Source organism: Mesocricetus auratus, unplaced genomic scaffold, assembly GCF_017639785.1.
Source record: "Mesocricetus auratus isolate SY011 unplaced genomic scaffold, BCM_Maur_2.0 Super-Scaffold_100006, whole genome shotgun sequence".
NCBI lineage: Eukaryota > Metazoa > Chordata > Mammalia > Rodentia > Cricetidae > Mesocricetus > Mesocricetus auratus.
In genome coordinates, this window is record NW_024429190.1 from 75,040,069 (window position 1) to 75,053,835 (window position 13,767).

The 13,767-nt window shown below is 43.1% G+C and overlaps 1 protein-coding gene across 2 annotated transcripts in view; it reads left to right on the forward strand.

Moving 5' to 3' along the window:
- Positions 1–10,836, forward strand: part of Gpat3 (glycerol-3-phosphate acyltransferase 3) — a 50,839-nt gene extending 40,003 nt beyond the window's left edge. For both annotated transcript variants that reach the window (XM_040747519.1, XM_040747520.1), the window contains 6 exons: positions 1,091–1,206; positions 2,701–2,756; positions 3,726–3,811; positions 4,427–4,555; positions 4,796–4,875; positions 9,380–10,836. In XM_040747519.1, the coding sequence (XP_040603453.1) occupies positions 1,091–1,206; positions 2,701–2,756; positions 3,726–3,811; positions 4,427–4,555; positions 4,796–4,875; positions 9,380–9,491 (579 nt within the window). In that variant the 3' untranslated portion in view covers positions 9,492–10,836. The remainder of the gene's footprint in view (positions 1–1,090; positions 1,207–2,700; positions 2,757–3,725; positions 3,812–4,426; positions 4,556–4,795; positions 4,876–9,379) is intronic.
- The last annotated feature ends 2,931 nt before the right edge of the window (positions 10,837–13,767 follow it).

Consider the following 13,767-nt stretch of genomic DNA (forward strand, 5'->3'; position numbering starts at 1 on the left):
GGAATGTGCTCAAACCATAGCAACTATTTAATTACGATTTTGTGTTTCTGAGACCACACTCTGTTTCTTCTGTGCTCTGGCCAACAAAAAGTTGATTATAATACATTGGAAACTGAAGACCTCAGAATATGGCTGGTCTCTTTGTAGGTTCCCAACACTGTTGCTTCATCATCCTTTCTTATTTCTTCTTGAAGGATTAAAAATGCAAATGTATCATTTCATGTCTCATCTCACCCCAAAGACAACATGCTTATCTGCTCTTTTGCATTTTGTAATTTAATTCTTTTGCCTTTTGTAATTTAACCATCACTCCTTATCTGTCCTAGAGGTTAGCCTTGTTCTGTGTTCAGCTGCATAGTATTCTACTGTTAGTATGCTTGTGCATGCATACTCACACACATACTCACGCACACTCACAGCTTCACACACATTCAGTTTCACACTCACGATCAGTTTAATGATCACATGCGCTCACACTCAGACACACTCACACACATAGAAACACACACTCACACACCCCACCACCCACCACATCATTGGCACTATTTGTTATCCATTCGCACATTTAGATAGTTTTTCAGTATTTTGCAACAATAAGCAATGCTATAGCTAATAATCTTTGAGTATGTATTTTCATTTTGCTGATATATTTTCAGGGAGAATTTCTAGAAGAAATGATTGAAGTGGAGGCTAATTGAATATGTAATCTTGACAGCTATTCAATGTCCCCACTCTTTCCCCCAAAGCCTTGCATCAGAGTGTAATATCAAGCACTGAATCCTTGCCATTCGGGTGAATTTGAAATCATAGTTCAGTGTATCTTGCATTTCCATAATTTTGATGATGAAATTGAAGGATCTCTGTGGAGCAAAGTGACTCTAACGTCAGGACACTGCTAAAGAGCACATTTTGGCTTGTATTCAACTTTGCAAATCCTGACTAGATTTGGAACTTAATTCAAATTGCCCAAATTGTTGGTAAAAGACAGCCAGCCTTCTCTCTGATTGGAGAAAAGAATTCCCTCTCTTGGAAAGACAGGGTTTTTGGGTGGCTGTACTTTATGTTTTTCTGTTTCTCCTGGTGCTTCTAGGTTGGACAGGTTCATGGTGGATTGATGGGGATCATTCAGAGAGCCATGGTTAAGGCTTGTCCACACGTCTGGTTTGAGCGCTCAGAAATGAAGGACCGACACCTGGTGACAAAGAGGTAAACAGTGCAGTTCCTTGGCCTTCATTGGAGTAACAGAGGAACTGATTGACTTGGGTCTTTTGGCCAAAGGGCATATATACATATACACACAATATATATATATATGGAAACAAAGTGCTCTATTTTTCTGGGATCATTAATAGGACTGGACTGATGTAATAATTCTATAGTCAGAGACATACATGGCTGCATATGACCAGACTGGAAAACTCAAGCATCTGTTTTGCTGTGACTTGAGTACAGTCACTGAACTTTTAAAAGCTTAAAATTATCACCTTGAGTGTTAAATATCGATCAGTTATTTGCTGAATAAATGATTGTTTTTGCTGAACAGCCTCTGCCACTGGAATCTAGTTACCAGAGAGCTGATAATCACTGCTCTTCTTTTCTGTCATCATCACACAACACATAAGGAGATCAACTTAACAGGGAAAGGGTTTATTTGGTCGCCTGGCTTCGGGGTAGAGTCAGTGCCTGATCCCTTGGCTCTTGTGCTTGGGCTCGTGACTGCACAATACACCGGAAGTTCATGGCAGAGAAAATCTGTTCACTTTGTGGGAACAGGGCAACAAGAGAGAGCGGAGGGAGCAGGGTCTGAACCTTCCCGCCAAGGGCGAGCACCCAGTGAGTAACATCTTTCTTCTAACCCTACCTCCTAAGGCTCTGTCACCCCTCGAGTGTCGAGTGAGGCAGCTAAACCATGAACACGTGGCTGTAGATAGAGTACATCCAAACTTCAGCAGATCTTTATGGGAATGGAGGGAGGGTCTCTCTGGAGATGAAGCCACCAGGAAGAAAGCTGAGGAAAAGCCTTCCCTGAAGAGGCTGTGCTCACTGCTTTTAGACTTGCAGGGGTGGCCGTCTTTCTTGTGAAAACCCGTTCCCACTCTATGGAGCCCAGGCGCTGGCCTCCTGCCTCATCCTCGTGCGTATCAGGATTACCATACCTCGATTACAGTGTTTGATTTCATAGGGAAGTTCATCCAGACTCATTTGAGGGGTTTCTTACTTAATAGCCATAATGCAGACAGGTCAAGCATGCTTAGAATTCCCTTTTTTTTTCCCACACAAGGAATTATCAGCACATGGAGAAGGGCAGAGGGCTACTGGCACATGGCTGTCTAGAAATCCCTTTAAGAGTAGACAGATGCTGGACTTGCTAGTGCATACCTGTAGTCCCAGGACTTGGAAAGAAGAATCAGGTGGTCAAGAGTTTAAGACCATTCTTGGGTATGTAGTGGGTTCAAGGCCAGTCAGAGCTAATGAGACCCTGTCACAGACAAAGTAGGATGAAGTTACCAAAACTCACTCACTTGAGAGAGCGCGAAAGAGTGCTGGTTTCCTTACCCCTGCCCTTTATCTCCTCTTCTTTTGTCACTTATTTCTGTTCTTGTGACTTTTTCTTCCTACTGGCAGGATGTGAAGAGCAGGGACCCTCATCTCTTTGTCTCTCAAGATCACCTCACAGATCCTTTCTTTTTTTTCTTTCAGATTGAGAGAACACGTCGCTGATAAGAAAAAGTTGCCCATATTAATCTTCCCGGAAGGTGAGAGCAGGGGCTGCCTCAGGCTACAGCTGACGGCAGCAGCCATCTGAGGAACACTCTAGGTTTGGCTCTTTAGGGGAGCGGTCCTAGAAGAAGGGATGGATGCCTTTTCAGTTCCTGCTTTCTGATGAGTCTCAGAACCTACTTGACTTTTTTAAATTTCAAAACAGGGTTTCTGTGTGTAGTAGTAATTATTTCTGGCTGCCTTGGAGCTTTCTTTCTAGACCAGACTGGTCTTGAACCCCTGGCTCTGCCCCCTGAGCACTGGGATTAAAGGTGTGTGCCACCACTGGGTGCCTGTTTGATTTTTAAAAAATATTTATGTATTTATTTATTATGTATGCAGTGTTCTGCCTACATGTATCTCTGCAGGCCAGAAGAGGGCGCCAGATCTCATAATAGATGGTTGTGAGCCACCATGTGGTGCTTGGAATTGAACCGAGGTCCTCTGGAAGAGCAGCCAGTGCTCTTAACCTGTCTGCCATCTCTCCAACCCTGCCTCTTTGATTTTAAAGTAGTTTTTCCATAGTGCTATTAAACAGCATGGTCTATGACTTTGTATGTGTTATTCTTGAAATGTATTGAAATAGTCAATTGCTGTGATGGGGTTGTTGCTGAGTGTTCAGTGGCAAAGTAAAAGTTTTCTGCTAAAATTGCTTAAAATTTTTAAATTGTTTTTGAAGCGAGGGTTGACTTTTGAAGTGGCACTAAAGTATCTGCCAATTGGAATATGTTTGGAATTACAGAAAAGTAATTTGGGGCCAGTGAGATGGTTTAGTGGGTAGGGGAGCCTGCCTGTCAGCCTGATGGCCTGAGTTCAATTTCTGGTGGAAGAGAGGCATGATTCCCTCATGGTGTCCTCTGAACTCCAAATGTACACACACACATAAAACATGTAATAGTCTTTAGAGCAATTCCTTTTAAAATTTGTTTTTAAAAAGAGACTCACTTCCTCACATCCTCTGCCAGGTACCTGCATCAACAATACTTCCGTCATGATGTTTAAAAAGGGAAGCTTTGAAATCGGAGGGACCATATATCCAGTGGCAATAAAGGTAAAATTCGAGTTTTAAAGGTGGGGGGGGGCATTGGATTGTTAACTTTATTTGACATCATTGCAAGTTTAAAACATGTAAGAATAGAGAACACATGCGTATTCAGTTTCTGTGGGTCTTTATAGTATACATTTTGTGCTCATTCTCTCTAGATACTTGACAGTTGATAGACACATGCATAGTTGGTAGATAACATGTAGATGCACAGATAGTTAGATGCAGAGATAGGTAGACAGATGCACAGATGGCTGGACAGATGGACAGACAGCATGACTATGTAGCAGAGGTTGTATTAATACTAAGGATATTGTGGCGGGCAAATCTGATTGACCCCTACTTTCACTGACTTTCTAATTAAGTGTGAGGTCATATATCTGGAAGATACACAAACGACTTTTGAATTGCAGTACTCTGGGCATTATTTAGCAGAGCAGTTGGCACTAATGGAAGGCGTTAGTGGGATTGGCTTAGTTCGTGTGAAAGTCTATCAAAGTAAATTCTCTTGGGGTCCGATAGACTCATTTATCTTTCCACCTGAAAACAGTGGTTTGGATGAAAGAAGCCAGATGGAATTCATGGCTGGACTGTCTTTTTTTTTTTTTTCCTTCTTCTCAGTATAACCCCCAGTTTGGTGATGCGTTCTGGAACAGTAGCAAATATGGCATGGTGAGCTACTTGCTTCGAATAATGACCAGCTGGGCCATCGTCTGCGATGTGTGGTACATGCCTCCCATGACCAGAGAGGTATCACCTAGATAATTTCCAGTCTTTGATCCTTATTTAATCAGACAAAAGCAGGAAAACCTTGGCCTAAAGCCTTGGGTATTCCCATTACTCCCATTCATGCTTTGCTTTGTTCTTAGTGAACAGGTTGTTTTTTGGTAATGTGTTTAGTTATATAAAAACAAATAAAAATGATTATGAGACATTTTAATGTGTTTAAAAACTTCATACTCAAGGTGTGTAACTTTTTCATTTAACCAGGAAGGAGAAGATGCAGTTCAGTTTGCAAACAGGGTTAAATCTGCTATTGCTGTACAAGGAGGATTGACTGAACTTCCTTGGTAAGAATCCTCTTAGAAGCAATTGTCTTCTTTTGTAGAAATATATATATTTAACAAAATTGCACTGGTTAGCTATAGATTTGGCAAAAAGTACACCACAAAGACTTAAATAAAATGGAAGCTTTTCTTTCCCGCTTAGGCATGGGAGTTCAGGCTGGCATAACAGCTTTGCCTTTTTTCCTATACCAACCTTAATAGGTGCTTCTATCATTTTGGTTTTTCAAGACAGGGTTTCTCTGTGTAGCCTTGGCTGACCTGGAACTCGCTCTGTAGACCAGGATGGCCTGAAAACTCACAGAGATCCGCCTGCCTCTGCCTCCCAAGTGCTGGGATTAAAGGTGTGCATGCCACCAACGCCCAGCAGGTGCTTCCATCTTATGGCCCAAGATAGTGGTTCACTCAGTGTGCACAGCATGTGGCTCACTGGGGGTCCTTAAAAGAGGACACACCCATTTCCATAGGAGAACACACCAGAAACCGCACAAGTAACAAACTTGTATCATTTGCTGCAAGTCTTGGGGTATCAGTTAGCTGTAAAGAAAACTGGACAAGGCAGTGCTTGCTCCAGGTGTCTGTGTTCTTAGGTAAAATGAGGGTCTTTTATGAAGAAGAAGGGAGAGGGAGCTTGGATTTGGGGACAGGGCTGTTTGTGTTTCATTCTCATTGTAACTAACTGTATTAGAAAAAAAAGCATGAACTGGAAGAAAGGAAGTAAGTAAAATATCTTGACGATTGCATAACTATAGATTTTACTTTTTTGATTTTTTTTTTTTTTGGTTTGAGGAAGGTTAGTGTAGGTGTATGCATTGGTCAGCTTGGGCTGCCATAACACAATACCAGAATTTGTTTTCTCTAAGCTCTGAAGGCTAGAAGTTTGTGTTTAGGATGCTGCACAGCCAGTTTCTGGTGAGGGTTCTTCCCCGTGTTTCTGAAGGCAGCTTTCTCCATGGCTCAAGACCTTTCCTCTGTGCCAGCATGGGGAGAGCAAGCTCTCCAGTGTCTCTTGTTAGAAGGGCACTAACCTCAGCCGGGCGTTGGCAGCACACGCCTTTAATCCCAGAACTTGGGAGGTAGAAGTAGGCGGATCTCTGTGAGTTCGAGGCCAGCCTGGTCTACAGAGTGAGTTCCAGGACAGCCTCCAAACAATACACAGAAACCCTGTCTCGAAAAACAAAAAACAAACAAACAAAAAAAGGGCACTAACCTCACTATCAGGGCCCCACCTATTCAACCCTAAAAATGCCCTAAAGTCCTCATTGTCTAATATTGTCACATGGGGAGTTTGGCTTCAATTTATAAATTTGTGCGGATAGAAATACTCAGATTAAAGCAGTGAGTAGTGAGGGTTAACTGTACCCTTGTAGTAGGAGGTTAGTCCTCATATGAGCAAGCTGTCACCAAATAGTCTGTATTTCAAGCTCAGTAAAGTCTTTGTGACCTCTGTAAATGTTTCAAGACACTTTATATGATGCACTCAGTTGAGGCAATTATAATGATGTTCTAGGATTTGACTTCTGTGTTAATAACAGCCAAGAATATCCTCAGCATGGGGGAATCAGGGTTATTTAGGGGTTACATCTTCAAAGATGGGCTGGGTAGCATGTTATTTTCTTTTATCCAATAGTAGGGCATATCATTAAAATATATTTGCTCACTCACCTATCTTGAAACCAGCTAAATTATATCACCCCAGTCTATTTCTGGCAAACACTGTGCTTTTTTGATGCTAATTTTTGTAGCCAAAAAGTCATTTAGACATTACTATGCTAATTAACCATCTTTGGAAATTGATGGGAGATGAAAGTGGATGCTGGGTGACTCCCTAGGGGTATGAATTCCTGAGTGTAGCATCTGATTTGTTCTAAGTCACAGGCAAAGATGAACATTTTACATTATGCAATCTAATCTGGAAATGCTAAACTGGCAAACACTGTAATATGGAAAAACTCCAGGCCTCCCTGGGGCTAAAGGTGTCTCAGTGATTCCTCAACTTCATCTGTGTATAGCTAACTTCCTATTTTTCCTCTTCTTAAAACTTCTTTTTCTAAAACTTCCTCTTACCCAACACACTAGCCCTGTCTGAAGCTATTAGGAAAAGCTTGTGACTGGGTCTGTGGTCTCAGACCCAGGGAGAGAAGCGTGCGTGCGCGCGCGCACACACACACACACACACACACACACACACACACACACACACACACACACACACACACAGAGCGAGCATGCGCATACACAGGCAGATTCACTATCAGATTCACTTGGCATCTCTGTTAACAGTGATCTTCACCTCTAATTTTAGTATTGAGAGACAAGAGGCAGGAGGATTCCCATGAGTTCCTGGACTACCTGACTAAATAGTGAATTCTAAGCCAGCCTGAGCTACAGAGTAAGACCTTATTTCACAAAAATAAAACATACCAAAACAAATCCACTGGGCTGGTGGCTCACGCCCTTAATCCTAGCACTCAGGAGGCAGAGGCAGGGGGAATCTCTATGAGTTCGAGGCCAGCCTGGTCTACAGAGTGAGTTCCAGGACAGCTTCCAAAACAATACAGAGAAACCCTGTCTTAAAACCAAAAAAAGAAAAAGAAAAAGAACCAAATCCACCGAACTTTCCTATTTCCTATTACTGGGTCGTGTGTCATTTTTTAAATAACATTACTTTTAATTACCTGGCCTTTTTTTTTTGGAAGGAAAAGAACCTTCCTGTCTTTCTGGATGTATTTAACTTTACTATTTTTTTTTGTTTGGTTTTGTTTTTTGAGATAGGGTTTCTCAAAACCTGTTCTAGAACTCACTCTGTAGACCAGGCTGGCCTCAAACTTGGATCCACTTACTTCTGCCTCCCGAGTGCTGGAATAAAGCCATACACCAACATGCCTGGCCTTTTTGCTGTATGATCCTAAGCTGGCTGTTAGTGGCTACACCTTCCTGAAAGAACTAAGATCTGCTGTTACTGAAGTGGGGAGTTTGATAGAACTTTGAAGCCTCTAGAGGTGAGGGATCATAGTGTGGTTGGACTAAGAACTGTCCAAAGGTGATGCCAGCAGACTTGAGAACAGGCATTAGAATATCACCAGCATTTGTGTTATTGTCCATTTTGGTTCAGGCCTTAGAAAAAGAGAAAGGCCCTTCTTTTCTCTCCTTCTTTGTTTCTCACTACTCAGAATCCATGTAAATAATTACAGGATTTGGAGAAAAGAGGTTTAGTGTACCGGACCACAACCTGTAGTTTTATTTCATGGGAACTTCCCATTCCCTATCACCTGTAAAACTGTGTGAGCTGTGGTCCATTTTCAAGTTGAAGGCTATGCTTTAGGCTTGACTCTGTGAACCTGAACAGTGTGCTGGCTTCAGGCACGTGTCTGTATGAAGGTCAAGTTCCGTCCCCGTGGCATCTGAGTAACACATGATCGTTCGGCACTGTTAGAACTTGACTATCTGGGCTAAAGTTCAACAGTCCCAATAGAAAGCTAGCAAGTTCTCAACCCCCTCCTGCTAGGAGCTAAAACCTAGCATATTATATCAGGGGAGGAGTAATTCTCCTTAGCATGGTTTCCTACCACCTCTCCTAGTTTTGCTGTTCCTTGTGTCCAAAGGAGGAAAGACACTCGGAGCCCTTATAACCCAGAAAGGTCTTGTGGTTCACAGCCCTGGAGAGAGTTCAAGGATTCAGCTCCAAGTGCAGGAAAGCTGTTTATATCGAAGTAACTTCTGTCAAATGCAGCTAACGATTTTGTTTGTTTTATCTTGAATCTGTTTTGGAGTATAAAAGTAGGAATATGTTTTGAATAAAAATAAAGTTGTTAGTCATAGGGTTAGATTTGAATAGCTATCAAATAACTTGTTTTTAAGAAGTTTATAACCCATGCATGGATAGCGCTCTCATCATTTTTTAGGTATGTTTGCAACTTTTCACGGGGTTTCCCAGCAAGCCATAGCCAATGGAAAAACGTTTGGTTTTCCAAGGGAAGAATCTAAAGAAACACCTTAATAATCCTTGTTTCTGTTTAAATATTGAATGCAGTTGCTTTAACTTCTGAAACAAAACAGAACAGAAGCTAGGGATGTAGCTCAGTGGGAGAGCACTCGCATAGTGTGCCCAAAGCCCTGGGTTCAATTCCCAGCACCAGAAAACATTTGCCTCTTCAAGGGAGAAGTGGCATGCAGGCAGTATTACTCTCCATTTTTTTTTTTCAAAACAGGGTTTCTCTGTAGCTTTAGAGCCTGTCCTAGAACTTGCTTTGTAGGACAGGCTGGCCTTGAACTCACAGAGATCCGCCTGCCTATGGGATTAAAGCCGTACCCCACCACTGCCTGGCTACTCTCCATTTTTGCCAAGCTCAGAGTGCATGTCTTTGCCCAAAGGCACACAGACTTGGTATTTCGTAGAGCAGAGACCAGACCCTGCTCTTCCTGAGTCTATTAAGCATCCGGGCACCACGAGGCATGCGCATTTCTTCACTGCAGAGTAACTTTCCTCTGTGTACCTTTCTGTCCACAGGGATGGAGGGCTGAAGAGAGCAAAGGTGAAGGACACCTTTAAGGAAGAACAACAGAAGAATTACAGCAAGATGATCGTGGGCAACGGATCTCCCAACTTGGAACTGGACTAACCTGCCGTGGTTGAACACGACTTCCCAGAGCCGGGCTTTTGAAGTGAAGTTTTATAACGTCGTTTCGTTGTACTGTCTTTCGCTGGTTTATCACTAATCTTTTCTACTGGATGATTGTCTCTACCTCTTCACACCAGAGGCAGGACCTACAGGTGCCCTTTTGTGACATTTTTGTTGCAGTGTGGGCTCAATGAACGGTATGGTCGATTCTTGAGTGGAAACAGATTCTGCCTTTTGTAAAATGACGTGTCATTGATGATTGAATGAAATATTTGTATGTAAAGTGCTTCTAGAGTGTGTTTGGAACTTGTTAATAAGGTATTTCTCGAAAACAACTCCAAACTCTGTGGTTTGATCTCCTTCTCCCCTTAATCTTTTATTATTATTGTCGTTATTTTTTATTTTTTTGAGACAGAGCCTTATTTTTATAGCCCAGGCTGGCTTCAAACTCACTACGTAGCCAAGACTGACTGGGAACTCTTGACTATCCTGGCTCCACTTCCCAAGTGGATTGCAGGCCTGTACCATCACATCTAGCTGTGGGATGACACCACAGGGTGTTCCCATTAAGGCCACAACCATGGTTACATTCTGCTATACGGTGGAGAGAAAAATGGAGGACTGTTTTTAGGGAAAAGGGCAACTTTGTGGTCATCTGATCTGAAGAGAGATTGATTAGATTCACTTCAGGAGCCTGTAGGAGCAGGGTTTGTTCCCACAACACATTTCATCCAGCCATCGTGGGAAATACACGCCTAGCTTTTCTTGTTTCTATACTAGATCTCCCTTGTCTTTTGTTTTGTTTTGTGTTGTTGTTTGTTTGTTTGTTTTCCGAGACAGGGTATCTCTGTGGCTTTGGTGCTGTCCTGGAACTAGCTCTTGTATACCAGGCTGGCCTCGAACTCACAGAGATCCGCCTGCCTCTGCCTCCCAAGTGCTGTTATTAAAGGCGTGGGCTACCACCGCCTGGCTTGTTTTGTTTTTTTGTAACAAGACGTGTTTTTCAAAGGGAAGAAGTCTTTGGAAAAACAATGACACTATCTTGAGTATGAAGGAGTGAGTGTTTGTGGAACTTGCCTCCTGTCCCCCACCAACCTCATTGTAGTGGTTTAGCCCCAAACTTTCCGAGCCTTCTAAGCAGAAACCTAAGTGGTATGATTACCTTTTGGAAACTGAGCCTTAACATGTTTAAAGGGGAAACGAGCATTCTCCGAGCCCAATAGCATTAGCAATATCTGATAGCAATGAAATTCTGCTGTGAGCTCTTGAGGCTATTAGCTTAAGAGTGACCCTGTACAGAAAGTGAACTGTCTTACTGACTATGAATAAATTTTATATTTTTAAATGAGTGTTGCATTATTCTTCCTCTGCTTCTCCCCTTCTCCTGTAACAAACAAGGGCTGTTTTTGTTTCCATGACATATTTTTATTGTCCTGGGTTCTATTAGAAAGCAGACTGAGCAAGCCAGGGGGGGTGAGCCAGTGAGTAGCACCCTCCAGGGCCTCAGCGTCACCTGCGCCTGCCTCCAGGTTTGTACCTCACTGCTTTTGATAATAAGCTGTTATACGGAACTGTGAGTGAAGTGAACCCTTTCCTCCCCATGCTGCTTCTGGTCATGGAATTCCATCACAGCAATAGTCACCCGGACTAAGACAGAACGGAACATCAACTGCCACTCTCTTTGACACCTTGGTGTGTGACGTAGCTGTTTGGAATCTGGCCCTTGAATCCCACTGTGGGAACACCAGACCTTGAGCAGAGACCCACTTCCCCTTCTGCCTGGGAGTTGGCAGCTGTAAGACAATCTAAAGACATGTTTGCTAAAAACAATACAATGCCTGGGGGCATTAAGTTCCTGGAAAAGGCCTGCCTACAGAAACCACCCTGACCTCGACCTTGTCCAAAGACTAACCGCCTCTTCTGCCACGCTCAGATCAGTTTCTGGGGTCAGAGCAGAACCAGCCAGGGTAGAGGAGAGAGCAGAAGCTTCTCTGGTGGGAGCCTTTCTTAGGAAGTTTTCTTGAACCTTTTTTGGGGCCTGCTTAAAGTTTTCTTTACATCGTTGAACAAGTCTCTGTGTTGTCAATCCCCGACACCCTCCGCACGTTCTCGGACACAGGCCGCGCAGCAGACACGACATCCCATCTTAAACAAAGCCACAGGCTGGGGGTATTTTGCAGGTGAACTCAGACAATTAAATGTGATTGACTAGGGGCTGGAGAGATGGCCCAGAGGTTATGAGTACTGGCTGCTCTACCAGAGGTCCTGAGTTCAATTCCCAGAGCTCACATGGTGGTTCACAATCATCTACATGCCAGAACACTGTATACATAGTAAATAAATACATTTAAAAAATGTGATTGAGTAGCTAGGCAGGCCTGGCACGCATTATGAGTACTCCTCTAGATGATCAGATCCAAGGATACTACACAGGGGTGTCCCTCGTGGTCAGTGTCTTTCGTCTTCCGACCCCATTTGTTCGTGCTTCAGTTTTGTCTCTCCCTAAAGCCGGGCCAGGGCGATTGTGATGTAGCATCAGCATATACAGCTGTGCTAAAGTGATCCTTTGTTCCATTTACTTGTTTTCTTTTTTCCCTAGAAAGATGTTCCTGTTTGGTTATATGTTCAGTATTCAGTAAGGCTTGAATTACTAAATCCATTCCAGGTTCCAGTTCTCAGAAAAGTTGAGCGTGCCTTTCATAGAGGGCATATGAGAAGCCATAATGCTGTCACTTGTGCTAGTTAATGGAATGCTACTATTGAGACAGCAACTCTGAGGGAGTCACTACGTAAGTGTGGTCCTATAGGAACATTCTCACCCAGTATGACACTCAGAACATGCAGATCAGAGGCAAAACCATGTGAATAAGGAGGCAGCCATGTTCAAATTTCCACCTCAGATTTCTGGCCATGAAAACTATGAGAAATTCACTCCTGGCATTTTGTTGTAGTAGTATTAGACAACCAGTGCACAGTAATCAAATGTCAGGAGTGAACACCCTCATTAAGTAACAGATGAAGGCATGGACCACTGCGGGTGGACCACAGTGGGAAGGATGCAGATGCCTCCCTGTTCCTCCTACCAAGATGTACTGCCTATACCAATCGGCATATGCCTCCCTGTTCCTCCTACCAAGATGTACTGCCTATACCAATCGGCATATGCCTCCCTGTTCCTCCTACCAAGATGTACTGCCTATACCAATCGGCATATGCCTCCCTGTTCCTCCTACCAAGATGTACTGCCTATACCAATCGGCATATGCCTCCCTGTTACTCCTACCAAGATGTAATGCCAATACCAATCGTGAGAACACACAAGAGGCATCCAAGTCAAGGAAAACATACACAAAATGATAGACTATCATTTTCAAAATTACAGAGTCATAAATGCCAATGAAGGACTGAGGGATGATGACACATTTACCCATTGTTTAAGCAAAATAATGGCCAAGCTACAGTCCATCCTGGAGTAGTATGAGGCCTTAGGACTAACAGGCTGACCCTAGGAATGCCTTGCTTAACTCCACATAAATGTCAAACATGGTGCCTTTACATGGACTCTTTTTCTCCACGGAGATAAAAGGCCAAGTGACATAGTAGGTGAAGCTACGTTCTCCCAAATGTCTGGCACCATTGGTTAGCCAAATTTCTGCAGAACTTTTTAGATAGGGATGGATTCATTTCTTCTCATGTCCTAAGAAAAATTATGGTTCTGAAGGAACAAGCCCTGAAACTACTCACACCAGTGTTAAAGTTAAAACCTCCCTTTTTATTTAGACAGACAAGCGGAGATGATGGGGGAATGTTCTTCTGTATGCTGTGAATATATGGTTCTCTTATTGGTTGATAAATAAAGCCATTGCAGCCAGTGGAGAGGTAGGATTCAGCTCTTGGGTAAGTGGGTCTTACAGGTTAGAGGCATTTTTGTTTTCCTGATCTGTTAAGTCTGGTAATTAAAACCTAAAACATAATGCTAGCCCTCACACCAGATTTAATATTAACTAAATCAAACTAGGCTATAGATGGGCAATTGTGCCCGGGAGCTTCTGGAAGTTTCTTCCCTGCTGCACGGAAGGCCGTGTGGGTATCATCTGGGACAACGAGGGCTACTATGGTGTGCAGATTTTCTGGCACTGTTCAGCCCACACTATCTGCTCAGCGCAGGGCAGACAGCCAGGGAGAGTCACTGAAAACTCATAAGGACTGGGGCAGCCTTGCCAGAAGTCTACTTCCCCTTTTATGAGAGACAACAGAGAGAAATAAACATTTGGAG